Genomic DNA, 21,024 nt, shown 5'->3' on the forward strand with positions numbered 1-21,024 from the left:
TATTAACAATACATTAATTAAATACCTCGGCTTTTTTGACGAGGGCTGTTCTGAAGAAGCTCTGAAACCAGGGGCTTTTGTCTTTGTTCAACCTGTATTACAACATCTGCAGGTCCGGTAGATGGGGAGCCTGAAAAAAACAAAAAAACAGCATTAGGCCTTGTTTTAACATATTCCGGCATAAAAAAAATATATAAATATTAAAATAATAATATATATAAATAATAATATATAATTGATTCATACCTAGTCCTTGGAACGACGTCTCGTGAATATCGGCCAAGTAGAATTGTTCGGGTGAAGCGGAACTGTGGATCTGAGCACTAATTATCCTTTGGTGTTTAGAAATATGGGGGACAACGTTGTCCTGGCCAAGGGGAGTTGACCTGCCGTTTAAAGTCTCTGTTCGCTGCTTTTGTGTAAATACATCCTGGGAGTAGGGCAGAATTGTCTCGTAGTCATATGCTTCGCAGAAACCGTTCAGGCTCCATAGGGCATCGTTTAACCTTCTAGGCTTTAGGTCCTCTGTAAACATATAAAATAACTTTTAATATAAGATGCCCACACTTTTTGTTTTTAAGGTATAAATATTTTTATGTATGGAATTCTTGGAGCTTACTTACGTTGACAATTCAGGGCAGGCGTTTGTTTCGGAGCCCCATGGGATGGTTCGAGCTCAGTTATACCTCGGAGTATCTGCGTGAATGCTTCAGAATCTATAAAACATTCGACAATATTAAAGCTATAATCACTTTAGCTAATATTGCCTTGTTATACGGTAAGCATACTGATCCTAATGATTGTTTAATATTTCTATAACATCCCACGCTTTTCAAACAATTCCCCACAACAATCAAATCTAATAAAGATTTATTTCAAGAACTCACCTTGCGATAGATCCATTAGACTGTTTTCCCCGATTATCTTTTTTAACGCTTCAGTCCGATAACGATTCTTGGAGTTTCTGGAGGTGCTGTTTGCATCGGAACTAAAACGCTGCTAACATTGCCCATGGTTTCTAGCGCTTTTGTACCCTACGACCTAGAGAAAAACCCCTGAATGATTTTTTTACATAGCATTTGGGGTTTGTCGTTTTTTTTGGGCTATACCCCCGCCCATGGTATATTTGACACATTTCAAACACATGGTATTGGGTGTGTCTAAACATTAGGATCCTTTTGGAGCTTCTAAAATCTCCGGGGTGCTAGCACCTAGATGCATGGGGGTGTGTTGTTCTCGACATCGCTGGGATGAATGACTTTTTAGCCCACCTAAAAAAAAATAGTTTTATGAAAGGCCTTTAAGATTAGGAGTCGTAAGACACAATATTATTGTTGGGGGGTAGGCATCTGTTTTGCAGGCTAGTGTAAACCTTGGTTTCAAACGACCCACCAGGCATGCATGGGTATTTTTTTAACAAACAACCCGCCCCCCTTTTTCTGTTTTTGAAACACACACACACACACACACACACACAGCCACTACAGAAAACTCCCTCACGCACATGCGCGCGCACATGGCTTTTTCCGCAAGATTTTTCTCAGGGACAGACTGCGCTAAGAGTGAACAAACGCGAGAGTTCATAACGTGGTGAGATTCTGATTTTAAAACCATTTATTTCATTCAAAATATTTAGTACATACATTTTATATCGTTACATTCTTAAGGTATTTTACGATGCCTTTCTTACAGATCCTGGGAGCTTATGCAACCAACCGCAATTGTCCGTGTCGAGTTCACCCTCAAAAGGCAAGGCTCTCTTGCTATGTCCATCAACACATGGTAAGTTTTCACTCCAGGGGTAGATCCGCCGTCGGGCCTTTTGGTCTTGACTCTGTCTCAAGGAAAGCCTCGCCCAGCGCTTTAACTGTTCCCCATTTTGGAAGAGAATGTCCAGCTTATTCATAAGTGTTATGAAAATTGGATAATCCACCCATTTAAAACTAAACACAGGAATAAAAAAGTTTACATGTTTGCGGGCTCTGGAAGCTACCGGAGAATTGACAGACTTTGTAGCATTAGCCTTATCATAAAGGTCACAGGCTAAAATTGTCACTTTGTTGTCAGGGCTATAGTCCATTGAAGCAATTCTTAGAGCCTTGAGATCACTGCGGCCGCAGACCTGTTCTTCCAACGCATATCCTGGCACATTTGTAACACTTAGGACCTGTTCAATTTTACAAAGAGCCAGCCTGATGTTTAGCCATTCTCTCATCCCCAGAGCCGGGGGAAAACTCCCAGGTTTTGCAGGATAAAGGGGTTTGGGTCCACGGTCTGTGAATATCTTTACCGTAGAATCCTCCGGGTGGAATATGTAAGACATGTGGCCCTCACTCGTACCCAAAAATCCTTTAAAACATTCTGGAGCTTCACACAGAACTTCTTCAAGGCTTTGGTCACTGGGTTCATGACAAGCCGAGCATAACATCCCTAAAATTGGCATAGGTGTCATTTTTGTTTAATATTCAGGGGGGTTATCATGTACAGTCTTAAACAGGTATTGTTCAGCGGCTTTATAAGGGGCCTTAACCAACCCAAACCGTGAGAAACAGTAACAGGTTGACCTGACACATGGTCACTTACTCAACCCAGGGCATGCACCCTTCTACATGACATAGGGTCATAAATCATTACATAGGGTCATAAATCAGGCTTGGGTCATCAATCATTAACGGCCTGTCAAAGGGACCCTTACTCACCCCATAGCCCCCACCTAACCAGGCTTGTCTATCAGGCTTGGGTCATCAATCATTAACGGCCTGTCAAATGGACCCTTACTCACCCCATAGCCCCCACCTAACCAGGCTTGCCTGACCAGAAGACATGCACACGTCATCACTACATAGGGTTCACATAGAGTTCACATAGGGTCATCAATCAAAATTTTGACCCGTGACATCTACTCTATTCTCTCTCTCCTGGGAAGGAGAGGCGGGCCAAAATGCAGCGTGGTTATAATTCATGGTTCTTTAAAAATGAAACTATACATGAATAAACTACAAAACAAGGAACATGAAAACCCGAAACAGTCCCGTGTGGTACAAACACTGACACAGGAGACAACCACCCACAAAACCCAACACAAAACAGGCTACCTAAATATGGCTCCCAATCAGAGACAATGATTAACACCTGTCTCTGATTGGGAACCATATTTAGGTAGCCTGTTTTGTGTTGGGTTTTGTGGGTGGTTGTTTCCTGTCTTTGTGTTTGTTGCACCAGATAGGGCTGTTTTGGGTTTTCCACGTTTATTGTTTTGTATTATGTTTAGTTTTCTTATTAAAAAACATGAACTTCAACCACGCTGCATTTTGGTCCGCCTCTCCTTCCCAGGAGGAATCCCGTTACACCCCCTTTGAAGAGGGGATGACCGCGGCAGCTTTCAAATCTTTGGGGATCTCAGATGATACGAGAGGTTGAATAGGCTAGTAATAGGGGTTGCAACAATTTCAGGCAGATCATTTTAGAAAGAGAGGGTCCAGATTGTCTAGCCTGGCTGATTTTTTGGGAACCAACTTGGACAAGTTGCTACAGGGGGTAATGAGACCGTGGGTGCTGAGATGTAGCCAGGTGGAAAGCTTGGCCAGCCGTAGAAAAATGCTTATTGAAATGATCAATTATCGTAGATTTATCGGTGGTGACAACATTTTAAGGGTTTTATTAAAATATTTTTTTAGGGGAAGGGTTTCCGTACATTTCTTTGGCCCCTCAGTCTAGTTCAAAGCATATATATAGATCAATCATCGTGCTTTATACATCTCATATTCTTGGTTTAAAAAGTCCAACAAATGGGGTTATTGCCGTTGAGCTCAGCTGCATTGCTTGCTGTTTGGGGTTTTAGGCGGGGTTTCTGTACAGCACTTTGAGATATCAGATGATGTACAAAGGGCTATATAAATACATTTGATTTGATTTGATTTGTTGTGTGCAGGCGGAAGATGGGTGGAATCGGTGACCAAACCAGAGAATAACCACATTAGTCGGCCAGGATTTCCTGTGCTGTGACAGTATATGCCCTTCATTGTCATTGTAACTCTAACACAGGAAACTTGTAGAAGATGACACATTGATCTCTTGTACACGGAGAGATGAATTTTGGTTCATCAGAATTTTGGTTTTGCTCATCATTTGTATTTTTAACTTCAAACAGTTGAATCTGGGGTAAATATTGCAATAATTTACTGCAAAGTGTTGGCGGTAGTCATACCTGATATTGGAGGACATTACAAGGATAAAGATGGTGACAACTCTACTCTTTGTGGCATTAGGTGAGTATTACAGTAACTCAGTTTTCATAAAGGAAGGTATTTCAAGTGCCTTACATGAACAACAATATACTATATTGTATATAGATTGGTATCTGTGACTTCTGCTTTATCCAAGTACAGTATAATATTGTCTCTGTCTAGCGTTTGCTTTTTTATATAGCCTGGGATGTATATATTGGATATTAATATCTGCAACGCAATTTTAACAGGCAAATTAGTGAATTCTGGTATCCATTGCTAACGAATGACTTGTTAACGAGAGTCACAAAATAAAACTAACTTAGAACAAAGGACTCATTCCGATTTCTAGTCTCACACAGCCGTGACTTACAAGTTAGAAGCTGATGTGCTTGGTGTACACATCCCAGAAAGGTTGTGCAATCTTGCAATTATTAACTTTGATAGAAAATCTATCAAAAGAGACAGGATCTTGAAACCGTGGAGAGGGAGACACCTGTCCGTCTGCGGGAAAATTACACGGAATAATTCTCTAGTGATATCGTAGTTTACGTATTTATTCATGGCTCTCCCGAATGGGGGAGTCTGTTTTTCCAGCAGGCTACTAAAAGAGGCACATCCAGTGTTCAAAAGGGGGCTTTTTGCTGTTATACAGATTAAAACGAATCATTTTCGGTGGATTTACAATGGAACCCTGTTTAAAGTATCCTCCTTTTAAACGAAGTGGTAGAACAAATATTACAGAAAATAATATGGCTAAACTCCAATGTACTGAAAACAATTTATTGGAAAAAATGTACAAGAAAGGTATCATGTTTACGAATCAGATTGTGAATGAGGATGGTAAAATTCTCACACAAGCAATTAACATTCGCATATTGAGAAGTATCAATACAAAAGTATATGTAGCGTTGTGTACTGAGAGTCGGGAAGCAAAGTTTGGTGAGTGAGTGTTTAAATAAATGAACACAACATAATACAAAAATAAGTAACACGAACAACCCACAGAACTGACACAGAAACACCTGAGGAAGGAACCAAAGGAAGTGACATAGAGTTGAAGTCGGAAGTTTACATACACCTGAGCCAAGTACATTTGAACCCAGCTCTTCACAATTCCTGACATTTAATCCAAGTAAACATCCCCTGTTTTAGGTCAGTTAGGATCACCACTTTATTTTAAGAATGTGAAATGTCAGAACAATAGTAGAGAGAATGATTTATTTCATATTTTATCCCTTTCATCTCATTCTCAGTGGGTCAGAAGTTTACATACACTCAATTAGTATTTGGTAGCATTGCCTTTAAAATTGTTTAACTCGGGTTTTGGCCAATTCCCCCTCACAGAACTGCTGTAACTGAGTCAGGTTTGTAGGCCTCCTTGCTCGCATACGCTTTTTCAGTTCTGCCCACAAATGTTCTATAGGATTGAGGTCAGGGCTGTGTGATGGCCACTCCAATACCTTGACTTTGTTGTACTTAAGCCATTTTGCCACAACTTTGGAAGTATGCTTGGGGTCATTGTCCATTTGGAAGACCCATTTGCGAACAAGCTTTAACTTCCTGACTGATGTCTTGAGATGTTACTTAAAAATATCCACATAATTTTCCTACCTCATGATGCCATCTATTTTGTGAAGTGCACCAGTCCCTCCTGAAGCAAAGCACCCCCACAACATGATGCTGCCACCCCCGTGCTTCACGGTTGGGATGGTGTTCTTTGGCTTGCAAGCCACCCCCTTTTTCCTCCAAACATAATGATGGTCATTATGGCCAAACAGTTCTATTTTTGTTTCATCAGACCAGAGGACATTTCTCAGAAAAGTACGATCTTTGTCCCCATGTGCAGTTTCAAACCGTAGTCTGGCTTTGTTATGGTGGTTTTGGAGCAGTGTCTTCTTCCTTGCTGAGCGGCCTTTCAGGTTATGTCGATATAGGACTAGTTTTGCTGTGTATATACAGTTGAAGTCGGAAGTTTACATACACTTAGGTTGGAGTCATTAAAACTCGTTTTTCAACCACTCCACACAATTCTTGTTAACAAACTATAGTTTTGGCAAGTTTGTTAGGACATCTACTTTGTGCATGACACAAGTCATTTTTCCAACAATTGTTTGCAGACAAATAATTTCACTTATAACTCACTGTATCACAATTCCAGTCGGTCAGAAGTCTACATACACTATGTTGACTGTGCCTTTAAACGGCTTGGAAAATTCCAGAAAATGATGGCATGGCTTTAGAATCTTCTGATAGGCTAATTCACATAAATTTGAGTCAATTGTAGGTGTACCTGTGGATGTATTTCAAGGCCAACCTTCAAACTCAGTGCGTCTTTGCTTGACATCATGGGAAAATCAAAAGAAATCATCCAAGACCTCAGCAAAATAATTGTAGACCTCCACTACTCTGGTTCATCCTTGGAAGCAATTTCCAAATGCCTAAAGGTACTACGTTCATCTGTACAAACAATAGTACGCAAGTGTAAACACCATGGGGGGGGAAAAAATGAATGAAGTAGATTTTTGTCCTCCAATTAAAAACCACAAATGTCTTAAAATGACTTAAGAACGAAAGGTTTGACATCTCTCAATCGCATATATTTCAAGAAGTTGGGATATTTCAAGAAGTTGTCCCAATGCAATGGCATCGGGTTCATGAACTGTAATACAAAACAACAATTGACGCATTAATCCGTACTTTTCAACTTAAACTATTATATACAATTCCGCCACAGAAGTAATGCTACAAATAATGCTATTTGACCAAGAAGGAGAGTGACGGAGTGCTGCATCAGATGACCTGGCCTCCACAGTCACCCAACCTCAACCCAATTGAGATGGTTTGGGATGGAGTTGGACTGCAGAGTGAAGGAAAAGCAGTCATCAAGTGCTAAGCGTATGTGGGAATTCCTTCAAGACTGTTGGAAAAGCATTCCAGTTGAAGCTGGTTGAGAAAATGCCAAGAATGTGCAAAGCTGTAATCAAGGCAAAGGATGGCTACTTTGAAGAATCTCAAATTTAAAATATATTTTGATTGGTTTACACTTTTTTGGTTACTACATGATTCCATATGTTTTTTCATAGTTTTGATGTCTTCACTATTATTCTACAATATAGAAAATAGTAAAAACAAAGAAAAACTCTGGAATGAGTAGGTGTGTCCAAACTTTTGACTGGTACTGTATATATACAGTGCCTTGCGAAAGTATTCACCCCCTTGGCATTTTTCCTATGTTGTTGCCTTACAACCTGGAATTCAAATAGTTTTGGGGGTGTTTGTATCATTTGATTTACACAACATGCCTACCACTTCAAAGATGCAATATATTTTTATTGTGAAACAAACGAGAAATAAGACAAAAAAACTGAAAACTTGATCGTGCATAACTATTCACCCCCCCCAAAGTCAATACTTTGTAGCCATCTTTTGCAGCAATTACAGCTGCAAGTCTCTTGGGATTTGTCTCTATAAACTTGGCACATCTAGCCACTGGGATTTTTTCCCATCTTCAAGGCAAAACTGCTCCAGCTCCTTCAAGTTGGATGGGTTCCTGCTGGTGTACAGCAATCTTTAACTTCTTATGGCTGCAGGGGCAGTATCGAGTAGCTTGGATAAAAGGTGCCCAGAGTAAACGGCCTGGTCCTCAGTCCCAGTTGCTAATATATGCATATTATTATTAGTATTGGATAGAAAACGATTTGAATGAAGTCTGTGAGTTATAACATAACTCATATGGCAGGCAAAATCCTGAGAAGAAATCCAAACAGGAAGTGGGAAATCTGAGGTTGGTCGATTTTCAACCCAGCCCCTATTGAATACACAGTGGGATATTGGTTATGTTGCTCTTTCCACTAGATGTCACCCGTCTTTAGAAACTTGAATGAGGCTTCTACTGTGATGTGGGGCCGGATGAGAGCTCTTTGAGTCAGTGGTCTGGCAGAGAGCCAGGTCCTGGTCACGCGCATTTCACATGCACCTGTAATATAACTTTTTGAACTTCTCGTCTGACGTTCGGCTAGACCTGCACGAGCGTTTGGATTTGTGTACCTAACACGCTAACAAAAGTAGCTACTTGGACATAAATAATGGACATTGTCGAACAAATCAACATTTATTGTGGAACTAGGATTCCTGGGAGTGCATTCTGATGAAGATCATCAAAGGTAAGGGAATATTTATAATGTTATTTCTGATTTCTGTTGACTCCAACTCAAAAAACAAAACAATTCTGAGCGGCGTTCTCAGACTATAGCATGGTTTGCATTTTTCCCTAAAGTTTTTTTGAAATCTGACACAGCGGTTGCATTAAGGAGAGGTATATCTATAATTCCATGTGTAACACTTGTATTTTCATCTACATGTATGAGTATGAGTATTTCTGTAAAATTTATGTGGCTATGCAAAATCACTGGATGTTTTTGGAACTAGTGAACGTAATGTGCCAATGTAACCTCAGATTTTTTTAGATAAATATGAACTTTATCAAACAAAACATACATGTACTGTGTAACATGAAGTCCTATGAGTGTCATCTGATGAAGATCATCAAAGGTTAGTGATTAATTTGTGCTTTTTGTGACTCTTCTCTTTGGCTGGAAAAATGGCTGTGTTTTTCTGTGATTTGGTGGTGACCTAACATAATCATATGTTAATCCCACTGTGGTGGGATTAACAACAAGATTACATTTAAAACGGTATAAAATACATGTATGTTTGAGGAATTTTAATTATGAGATTTCTGTTGTTTTTAAATTTGGCGACCCTGCACTTTCACTGGCTGTTGTCATATCGATCCCGTTAACGGGATTGCAGTCATACCACAGATTCTCAATTGGATTGAGGTCTGGGCTTTGTCTAGGCCATTCCAAGACATTTAAATGTTTCCCCTTAAACCACTTGAGCAGTATGCTTAGGGTCATTGTCCTGCTGGAAGATGAACCTCCGTTCCAGTCTCAAATCTCTGGAAGACTGAAACAGGTTTCCCTCAAGAATTTCCCTGTATTTAGTGCCATCCGTCATTCCTTCAATTATGACCAGTTTCCCAGTCCCTGACGATGAAAAACATCCCCACAGCATGATGCTGCCACCATCATGCTTGGATGGTGTTCTCAGGGTGATGACAGGTGTTAGGTTTGTGCCAGAAATAGCATTTTCCTTGATGGCCAAAAAGCTCAATTGTAGTCAGAGTACCTTCTTCCATATGTTTGGGGAGTCTCCCACATGCCTTTTGGCGAACACCAAAAGTGTTTGCTTATTGTTTTCTTTAAGCAATGGCTTTTTTCTGGCCACTCTTCCATAAAGCCCAGCTCTGTGGAGTGTACGGCTTAATGTTGTCCTATGGACAGATACTCCAATCTTTGCTGTGGAGCTTTGTAGCTCCTTCAGGGTTATCTTTGGTCTCTTTGTTGCCTCTCTGATTAATGCCCTCCTTGCCTGATTTGTGATTTTTAGTGGGCGGCCCTCTTTTGCCAGGTTTGTTGCGTGCCATATTCTTTAAATTGTTTAATAGTGGATTTAATGGATTTAATGGTGCTCCGTGGGATGTTCAAAGTTTTGGATATTTTTTTTTATAACCCAACCCTGAGCTGTACTTCTCCACAACTTTGTCCCTGACCTGTTTGTTGAGCTCCTTGGTCTTCGTGGTGCCGCTTGCTTGGTGGTGCCCCTTGCTTAGTGGTGTTGCAGACACTGGGGCCTTTTAGAACAGGTGTGTATATATATACTGAGATCATGTGACACTTAGATTGCACAAAGGTGGACTTTATTTAACTAATTATGTGACTTCTGAAGGTAATTGGTTGCACCAGATCTTACTTAGGGGCTTCATAGCAAATGGGGTGAATACATATGCACGCACCACTTTTCAGTTTTTTATTTTGCAGATTTTTTTGGAAACAAGTACTTTTTTTCATTTCACTTCACCAATTTTGACTATTCCATTACATGAAATCCAAATCTATATTTTAATAAGGGCAAGTCCTCAAAAAACGGTACAGTACAATACCCAAGGCGCAAAAACACAACGCACCTTACTATAATAAACACACACGAAATACACTGAGGAAAGCCGAGGAGGAAAAATAATCCTGCACAAACCTAAGCGGGGAAACAGGGGTAAATATGCACACAGAAATTAAAGCAAATGAAAACCAGGTGTGAATGAACCAAAGACAAAACAAAAGGAAAAGGAAACATGGATCGGTGATGGCTAGTAGGCCGGCGACGCCGACCGCAGAGCACCACCTGAACAGGGAGAGGAACCACCTTCGGTGGAAGTCGTGACACAAGGGGGTGAATTTTTTTGCAAGGCACTGTATATAATTTTTTATATTTTCCACCAAGTCCTCCAACTAGAATCTATAACTCGAATTTAGATCTATGACTCTAGAATTAAGTATTCTTCCATTCATGTTTTTTTTAAAACATTTTGTATTATATGACATTTCAGATTTACATATGATAATTTTTCAGGACGACGTTGTTCTGTAGTGAATTACTTTTTCAAAGTAACTTTAGTTACGCAAACTATATTTCTCTCAACGGCAGCTTCACAGTAACTCAACTTCGTCCTCCAGTGTGACATTGGTAGCTTTGTAAACTATATTTTCAGAGTAGTTCCCCAACACTGCTGACATATTACATAAGGAAATAACATTAGTCAACATCAAGTGGAGAAACTTTTTAGCAAAGTAAAGAGTTGAGAGTCATTTAATAGCATTTTGCAGAAGGCAGGATTAAGCCAATTTTAAACAAAGAGTGTCATATTGTAACGATTTTCCTCCTCTCCTAAGGAGGAGGAGGAAAGATCGGACCAATGCGCAGCGTGGTAAGTGTCCATATTTTAATGAAATATAACCGAACACTGAATACAAAAGAACAACAGAAATAAATAAAAACCTAAACAGTCCTGTATGGTAAACGCAGACACAGAAAACAACTACCCACAAATCATAGTGGGAAAACAGGCTGCCTAAGAATGGTTCTCAATCAGAGACAACGATTGCCAGCTGCCTCTGATTGGGAACCATACCAGGCCAAACACATATAAATAGAAAACATAGTATGCCCACCCCAACTCACGCCCTGACCAAACTAAAACAGAGACATAAAAAAGGAACTAAGATCAAGACGTGACACATATTGTGTGAAACTGATTCTAAAAATGTAACTTTCACTTGTATACCAAACTGTTGGTCTGTGAGAGTATGGCAAATGTTAACCACAACAAGTTAACTCCTCTACATGAGAAGTACATCTCTAACAGGTCAGTTTCACAAAGGAAATGATTGAGCTTGACATACAGTGCATTCGGAAAGTATTCAGACCACTTCACCTTTTCCACATTTTCCGAGCTTGGCACACCTGTATTTGAGGAGTTTCTCCCGTTCTTCTCTCCAGATCGTTTCAAGCTGTGTCAGGATAAATGGACTCTCCAGAGATGCTCAAGTCCGGGCTCTGGCTGGGCCACTCAAGGACATTCGGAGAAATGTCCCGAAGCAGCTCCTGCATTGTCTTGGTTGTGGTCCTGAGCTCTCTGGAGCAGTTTTCATCAAGGATCTCTCTGTACTTTGCTTCATTCATCTTTCCCTCGATCCTGACTGGTCTCCCAGTCCCTGCCGTAGAAAAACATCCGCACAGCGTGATGCTGCCACCACCATGCTTCACCGTAGAGATTGTATTGGCCAGGTGATTATCAGTGCCTGGTTTCCTCCACAAGTGACACTTGGCATTCAGGCCAAAGAATTCAATCTTGGTTTCATCAGACCAGAGAATCTAGTTTCTCATGGTCTCAGAGTCCTTTAGGTGCCTTTTGGCAGACTCCAAGCGGGCTGTAATGTGCCTTTACTGAGGAGCAGCTTCCGTATGGCCACTATACCATAAAGGCCTGATTGGTGGACTGCTGCAGCGATTGTTGTCCTTCTGGAAGGTTCTCCCATCTCCGAAGAGGAACACTCTGTCAGAGTGACCATCGGGTTCTTGGTCACCTCCCTGACCAAGGCCCTTCACCCCCGTTTGCTCAGTTAGGCCAGGTGGCCAGCTATAGGAAGAGTCTTGGTGGTTTCAAACTTCTTTAATTTAAGAATAATGGAGGCCACTGTGTTCTTGGGGACCTTCAATGCTGCAGACATTTTTTGGTAGCCTTTCCCAGATCGACAGAATCCTGTCTCTGAGCTCTACGGACAATTCCTTCAACCTCATGTCTTGGTTTTTGCTCTGACATGCACTGTCAACTGTGGGACCTTATATAGACAGTTGTGTGTCTTTCCAAATCATGTCAAATGAATTTAGTTTACCACAGCTGGACTCCAATCAAGTTGTAGAAACATCTCAAGGATGATCAATTGAAACATGATTCACCTGAGCTCAATTTCGAGTCTCGTAGGAAAGGGTCTGAAAACCTTTGTAAATAAGGTATGTCTGTTTTTATTTTGAAAAAATTAACAAAAATGTCTGAACCTGTTTTCGATTTTGTCATTATGGGGTATTGTGTGTAGATTGATTAGGAAGACAAATTATTTAATCCATTTTAGAATAAGTGAAGGGTTGTGAATACTTTCCGAATGCACTGGATAACCATCCGGCTCTACAAATGGTGTAAATACCACCAACATGGAAACATTGTCTGTTTGCTTGGTTTACATTTAAAGCTGTTTATGAATGTGTCAATAACTATCTACATAAAGCGTTCTAACATTTACAAATGTAACAATAACAGTTCATGAGTTAAAACATAAAAACCTTGTCATTTTTTTACCTGACAGGTGTTATCCATTTAGAAATGGCAACTTCAGTAAATGGGTATTCAATTGTAATGTTTTGGTTGTCTGTGTTTCTCCCCAACAGCTCATCAAATGGTGTTGTGTTCATTGGCAGGTAAGTGTTAATTTACACTGAACGAAAATATAAAACGCAACATGCAACAATTTCAACGATTTTATTGAGTTGCAGTTCATACAAGGAAATCAGTCAATTGAAATGCATTCATTAGCCCCTAATATATGGGTTTCACATGACTGGGAATACAAATATGCATCTGTTAGTCACAGACACCTTAAAAATAAAAGGTAGGGGCGTGGATCAGAAAACCAGTCAGTATCTGGTGTGAACACCACTTGCCTCATTGCAGCACGACACAGTTCTTTCGCATAGAGTTGTTCAGGCTGTTGATTGTGGCCTATGGAATATTGTCCGACTCCTCTTCAGTGAATGTGCAAAGTTGCTGGATATTGGCAGGCACTGGAACACGCTGCCGTACACATAGATCCAGAGCATCCCAAACATGCTCAATGGATGACATGTCTGGTCAGTATGCAGACCATGGAAGAACTGTGAAATTTTCAGCTTCCAGGAATTGTGTACAGAGCCTTGTGACATGGGGCATCATCATGCTGAAATACGAGCTGATGGCGGCGGATGAATGGAACAACAATGAGGATCTCGTCACGGTATCTCTGTGCATTCAAATTGCCATCGATAAAATGATATTGTGTTCGTTGTCCGTAGCTTATGCCTGCCCGTACCATAACCCCACCGCCACCATGGGGCACTCGGTTCAAAACGTTGACATCAGCAAACCGCTCGCCCACACAATGCCATAAACTCTGTCTGCCATCTTCCTGGTACAGTCGAAACCGGGATTCATCCGTGAAGAGCACACATCTCCCGTGTGCCAGCGGCCATGGAAGGTGAGCATTTGCTCCCTGAAGACGTTTACGACACCGAACTGCAGTCAGGTCAAGACCATGGGGAGGATGACGGACACCCAGATAAGCTTCCCTGTGACGGTTTCTGACAAAGCTATTTTCATCAGCTGTCTGGGTGGCTGGTCTCAGATGATCCCACTGGTGAAGAAGCCAGATGTGAAGGTCCTGGACAGTGTGGTTCCATGTGGTCTGCGGTTGTGAGGCCGGTTGGCCGTACTGCCAAATTCTCTAAAACGAAGTTGGAGACGGTTTATGGCAGAGAAATTAACATTTAAATCTCTGGCAACAGCTCTGGTGGACATTCATGCAGTCAGCATGACAATTGCACGCTCCCTCAAAACTTGAGGCATCTGTGGCATTGTGTTTTGTGACAAAACTACATATTTTAGAGTGGCCTTGTACTGTCTCCAGCACAAGGGGCACTTGTGTAATGATCATGCTGTTTAATCAGCTTCTTAATATGACACACCTGTCATGTGGATGGATTATCTTGGTGAAGGAGAAATGCTCAGAAGGATGTAAACAAATTTGCGTACAGAAATTTGAAAGAAAAGGCTTTTTGTGCACATGGAACATTTCTGGGAGGAACCATGGGACCAAAACATGACATTTTTGTTCAGCGCACATGTGAACACAAGTCCCCAAAAGGTTTAAGTAGCATGTTTGAATATCATTTAAATACATTTAAAAGTACACATGAAATAAGTCCAAAAAGATTGAATAGCACGTTTGTAACAAAACTTTGAATAGAACATCTTTCACCATACTGACAGTGTTAATTTGTTTATTGATCATTAATTAATTTCCCCAATCATCTCTTTTCCTCTTTGTGAGCTGGTGAAGAGATCAGGCTGGTCGATGGCACTAGTCGCTGCTCGGGGACAGTAGAGATTCTTTACAAGGGCCAGTGGGGACGAGTGTGTGGCCAGAAGTGGGACGTAAACGATGCCAATGTGGTGTGTGGCCAAATGGGCTGTGGGAGAGCTGTGAGTGCCCAAGGTAGTGCCCACATAGGTCAGGGTAGTGGTGGCAGGCCTACTTGGCTGGATGATGTTGGGTGTAAAGGCACTGAGAGCTCCCTCACAGAATGCTCACATGGAGGATTGAAACACCATGACTGTTTACAGGCTCAAGATGCCAGAGTTGTCTGCTCAGGTAAGAAAAGTCCCTCTGTTGCTATTGTGGTTGATAAAAGTCGAAATACCTTGATTTTTGTTGTGTCAACTTGGCATTGATTTAGTTGATAAAAATGATACTGAAATGCATTTTATTGTCAAATGTTCTTTCATGCCTAGTTAAACCTAATATCAGACTGGTCAATGGGAGTGACCTCTGCTCTGGGAGGGTGGAGGTCTATCAAACTGGTCACTGGCGGACCGTGTGTGACGACGTGTGGGACTTGAATGATGCTGCTGTGGTTTGCAGACAGCTTGGCTGTGGGAGAGCTGATAGTGCCCCAGAGAGGGCCTACTTTGGTCAGGGAAGTGGGCCCATCTGGCAGGAGGATATTGGCTGCTCTGGCACAGAGTGCTCCATCACACAGTGCCCACACACAGGAGAAGGAACACATAACTGTAATCATGGTAACGACGCAGGTGTTATTTGCTCAGGTAAGGGAGTCTCTTTGCCTTGTCTAGACATTTGGTTTGAATGGTTTGAATTGTGCAGTAAGGTCTCGTTATAGAGAAAATCCTAAAAAGCATATTACTGCAGTATTGTAGCCTGCTCTGCCACCTAGTGGAGAGTTGACCGTTGCACAAAGAATCTTAACCCAGGCCTGATTTGGTGCTATATGACCAGATGAGGGCAGCCTAGAACAGAGCATGTGTTTAAGACAGTATGAAGATGAGCAGAAACATTTATTAATCTATTTAAATAGATTATTTCTCTCCCCCATCTACACACAATAGCCCATAATGACAAAGGGGAACATGTTTTTAGAAATGTTTCAAATATATTGAAAATGAAATACAGAAATATCTCATTTACTTAAGTATTTACACCCCTGGCAGTGATAACAGCTGTAAGTCTTTCTGGGTAAATCTCGAAGAGCTTTGCACACCTGGATTGTACCATTTTTGCATATTACATTCAATGTCGTCTTGGTAAATAACTCCTGTGTATATTTGGCTTTGTGTTTTAGGTTATTGTTCTGTTGAAAGATGAATTTGTCTCCCAGTGCCTGTTGGAAAGCAGACTGAGCCAGGTTTTCCTCTAAGATTTTCCCTGTGCTTAGCACTATTTCGTTTATTATTCTTCCCTAAAAAACTCCCTAGTCCTTACCGATGACAAGCATACCCATAACACACTGGAGGTTGGTGGCACCTTAATTGGGGAGGACGGGTTCATGGTAATGGCTGGAGCGGAATTAGTGGAATGGTATCAAATACATCAAACACATGGTTTCAATGCATTTGATGCCATTCCATTCGCTCGGTTCCAACCATTGTAATGAACCGTCCCCCCCTCATTAGCCTCCACTGCCATAACATGAGGCACCCAGTGGTACTCAGTGATGTGTTGTGTTGGATTTGCCCCAAACATAACACTTCGCATTCAAGAAATAAAGTTAATTTATTTGCCACATTTTTTGCAGTTTTACTTTAGTGCCTTATTGCAAACAAGATGAATGTTTTAGAATATTTGTATTCTATACAGGCTTCATTCTTTTCACTCTGTCATTTAGGTTAGTATTGTGGAGTAATTACAATGTTGTTGTTCCATCCTCAGTTTTCTCCTATTACAGCCATTAAACAATGTAACTGTTTCAATGTCTCGTGGTGAAATCGTTGAGCGGTTTCCTTCCGCTCCAGCAACTGAGTTAGGAAGGACGCTTGTATCTTTTTAGTGACTGGGTGTATTGATACACCATCCAAAGTGTAATTAATAACTGCATCGTGCTCAAATGGATATTCAGTGCCTGCTTTCTTTGTTTTTTTTACCCATCTAACAATAGGTGCCCTTCTTTGCGAGGCGTTGGAAAACCTCCCTGGAATTTGTGGTTGAATCTGTGTATGAAGTTCACTGCTCGACTAAGGGACCTTACAGATAGTTTTATGTGCAGGGTACAGAGATGAAGTAGTCATTCAAAGATCATGTTGAACACAATTATTCCACACAGAATGCAACTTATGTGACTTGTTAAGCACATTTTTACTACTGAACTTATTTAGGCTTCCCAAAACAAAGGGGTTGGATACTTATTGACTCAAGACACTTCAGCTTTTCATTATATGGTCACTTGTTTTTTTTTACTCAGAAAACATAATTACACGGTATTGTTTGTAGTCCAGTGACACAAAATGTCAATTTGAATCTATTTTAAAATCAGGCAAAAACGCAACAAAATGTGGAAAAAGACCAGGAGTGTAAATACTTTCTGAAGGCACCCCAGGTTGTGGTTACTGTTGCCTGACTAAACTACATCTCTTTGACCAACAGGGGTTGTCTTGCAGAAGCCTTCACTCTCCACAGACCCGTCCTACTCTGCCTTCTTGCATGGAGAGGAGGTCCAACTCACCTGCACTCTTCCATCCCGTATCCTCTGTAATGCTGTGGAGTTCATCTTCTATCTGAATGGAGACTCCATCATGACCGTGACCGTTGGATCCTCACAGCCCAGGGCTACTTTAACAAAGTTTAAGACGGACGCTTCACACCAGGGCAGTTATAGCTGTCTCTACAGAACCCACTCCAACGGCAAAGCCATCAGCTCCCCTTACAGCAACGTTACTAAAGGTGAGGTGGTAGTTGGGAAACAAGTGCTGCCGAATCTATATCTATATATTTAAGATTCATAACCTTGATAGAGATGAGAGACTGATTACCTTGTCCATCACACACATATTTCTCAGTTACAAGGTGTGAATATGGAATCACATTACAGTCATATTGCTGTTTACTTTCTTCCAAGTGGTCCTGCTTCAGCCCAACATCTCTCTCAGTCCTCCAAATGGAGGGATGTTCTGGGGACTTCAGGGGCCAGAGGTGACCAGGGGCCACAGCTTCTCCATCATCTGCTCCATTCAGCCACAGTATCCCGGAGGCCTCTTCTATCTGGACTTCTCTGGTTCCAACAGAACAGAGACTACGCCAGCAGTCAACCACTCTGCCTGCTTCCACTTCCCTGTTGCAGAGTATAAAGACCAGGGGAAATACAGCTGCAGCTATGGAGTCAACATCTCCACCTGGTCATTCAGGTCGGCTAATAGTGAACTAGCCGTCACCATTAGAGGTAAACTAACACGTGTTTTAAAATAAAACGTTTTTCAAAAATGGCTTTTACATGATATTCACCCCTAAGAGAGAAGAATCACAACGTTGTAACGTAACTTATCATCCTTTTTCATCACTTTCTTTTTGTTTTTATGTCATATGAATTGGCCATCGACAAGTCTTGATCTGTACTGTAGGTCTCAGCCTTGAAATATCTACCTTTTCCTCAGCCTCTATGGTCCCCATCATTGCCTCTGGAGGGACTGGTGGGCTAGTATTCCTGTTTCTGCTTCTGCTTGTCATCTGTCTAGTCCACAGGAGGACCAGGAGGAGCAGCAAGCCATCTACAGAGACTGACCAGAGAGAATGTAAGTGCTATGACTGTACTGCAAACAAAGGCTGAATCTGAACTTAATTTACACCTTGAGCTTGAAAAGTTGAGTTAAGCAGTATCTCAAAATTAACTTCAAAGACTTTTGTCCACATCATTTCGTCCGGATGTTTTTTAAAACGTTTTTAATCCCCAGCGTTTCCTATTGCGAATATTAACGAGCAAATTGTTACGCAACAGGTATTGACAACAGACACAACAAAGGCGAGGACGACAAAGTAGAAGAGGAGGACTACGTGAATGTTGAAAACATCTGTGACGAGAGAAGTCTGGAGAGCGGGAAGGGGGAAAAGAGGAATGGGAAGAAAAAAGGGCGCCGCTCCGGGAACAAGGAGGATGTCTGTTTCAACGAGGAGGGGGGTGAAAGGGAAGGAAACGTTCACAGAAAGCTTGTTTGTGGTGGGTCTCGTGAGAAAGTGAATAGTGCAGACGACGCTGAAGATTATGGCAATGTCTCTGTCTATGACAATGTTGTAGCGCATGACGTGAACCAAGACATTTATCAAAACTATTAGGAGGAGTAACAGTGGACTGCGTGTCACTAAAGTAACTCATTGGCATCAACACATTCATGTGTAAATAAAGTTAAGTGACAATAAGTCAGATGCAATAGTATAGCAACTACGGTTGACACTTAAACGAGACATATGACATAATGGTATGGTATCTATTTTAGTTCGCTTTGTGTAACCAATCGAAATGTTCAGCATATTTGATCCATTGGGTCAAATCCGAACTGTCGTTTTTTGTATGCGTCGGTGGGGTGTCACTTTCTGTGTCTTTGATCAGTTCCGGTGTTGTTGAGGAACTAGCATTATGTATAAACTGTTGGTTGATTGCACTAAAATAAACAGGACTCTCATTGCATGCTTTTGAGTTGAACTTTTATGTCTCCACTTCTTCTTTGAAGAGGAGTAGAAGGTGTTCGACCAAGTGAGAAAAGGTCCAACCATAAAAAATAAGATGAGCATTGGGAAGTGAAAGATGTGACTCTCGACTCACTGTTTTGGGACTTTGCCTTCCTAATCCACTTCCGTAGGTCAAGCTCTCACTTGAGATGTGCCCTGTATGTACAATCATACAGGGCACATGGGCTTTACGGAGAACACAACCATCTACCCTAGAGTGCCAGAGGAGCTGTGCACAGGAAATGCGTCCTCGTATAGAGTAAAATCTTACATTCGCCAGACCGTCTGCGACAGAGACTGGTCATCACACGTTTTACCAGAAAGCTTGTTCGGTTCTACCAGAGAAAATACCTTCCATTATTTCTGACATGAAGACCAATATAGTGAGAAGTCTCTTTTATCTGACAATGGCTGAGTTTAACTTGCAAAACATGCAATTCAATTTCATTTCTGTCAACAAAGGGGGAACACTGCTTTGCTTGAAATTAATGTTTTTAACGGCTGCTTATTGGATTAAAGTACTCAGGGATGAATCCTACATTCAGTTGAGAAATGTGTATCAAATGTTCATGTCACTGTTTAAAAACTTAGTCAATAGTCAAATTACCTATCAATGGTTCAGTAAAGGGGTGGATTTTCTCAATCATATCATTGAGCAAAAAGGAAAGACTGACTCCTGCCAGATAATTGATAAAGGCAATTCATTTAATATTGATTGTTTATGCAAACACATTTTTAATACATTTCAATTCAGAATACAATATCCATCCAATCCATCCAGTAAAAAAACTGAAGCACAGATTGGTCACTTTTTAAAAATAATTTTGCACACAGAAACTAGAGGCTATGAATAACTTGGTCCAAAAGAATGGCACCGATGGCAACGATTGCCATATGGGGCCGCTTTTATAAGCAGTCTCACTTAAACCTTAATATCCATCACCCCATTTGACCTAGAGACTTGAAACGTTGTATTTGGTTGTCTTTCCTCATGCTGAACACATTTTCTCTGAAGGACCCATAGATTTTCATCAACCTTGAACATTTTGGAAAACCTTTGAAAAACGTATTCTCATGATGAACCATAGACCCAAATAACACCAAATGTTACAATGGTAAGTCTCTAAACTTAACTTGTGGTTGTCTTAGCTGATTAGCGGTTGTTGTCTTACCCGTTGTTGGCTTAGCTAGCTCTCCAAATCAACACCTGTGATTGCTTTATGCCTCGCTTTATGTCTCTCTCTAAAGTCAATATCAAATCAAATCAAATTTATTTATATAGCCCTTCGTACATCAGCTGATATCTCAAAGTGCTGTACAGAAACCCAGCTAAAACCCCAAACAGCAAGCAATGCAGGTGTAGAAGCAATATGTCTTGTATACTGTTGTTTAGGATAATTATCATTGTTTTAGTTTACTGTGGAGCCCCTAGTCCCACTCAACATGCCTCAGAGAACTCTTTTGTCCCACCTCCTACACATGCGGTGACCTCACCCAGCATAACTAGTGCGTCCAGAGATGCAACCTCTCTTATCGTCACTCAATGCCTAGGTTTACCTCCACTGTACCCGCACCCT

General features: G+C 41.1%; 1 protein-coding gene across 1 annotated transcript; it reads left to right on the forward strand.

The window, feature by feature from the left end:
* Nucleotides 1-4,020: 4,020 nt before the first annotated feature.
* Nucleotides 4,021-19,406, forward strand: LOC109898308 (uncharacterized). Its single transcript, XM_020493241.2, has 8 exons — nucleotides 4,021-4,268; nucleotides 13,074-13,103; nucleotides 14,768-15,088; nucleotides 15,229-15,543; nucleotides 17,375-17,671; nucleotides 17,847-18,167; nucleotides 18,379-18,516; nucleotides 18,720-19,406. The coding sequence occupies exons 1-8, from the start codon at nucleotides 4,238-4,240 to the stop codon at nucleotides 19,052-19,054; spliced, it is 1,788 nt and encodes a 595-aa protein (XP_020348830.1). The 5' UTR covers nucleotides 4,021-4,237; the 3' UTR covers nucleotides 19,055-19,406.
* Nucleotides 19,407-21,024: the final 1,618 nt, after the last annotated feature.

Source organism: Oncorhynchus kisutch, linkage group LG10, assembly GCF_002021735.2.
Source record: "Oncorhynchus kisutch isolate 150728-3 linkage group LG10, Okis_V2, whole genome shotgun sequence".
NCBI lineage: Eukaryota > Metazoa > Chordata > Actinopteri > Salmoniformes > Salmonidae > Oncorhynchus > Oncorhynchus kisutch.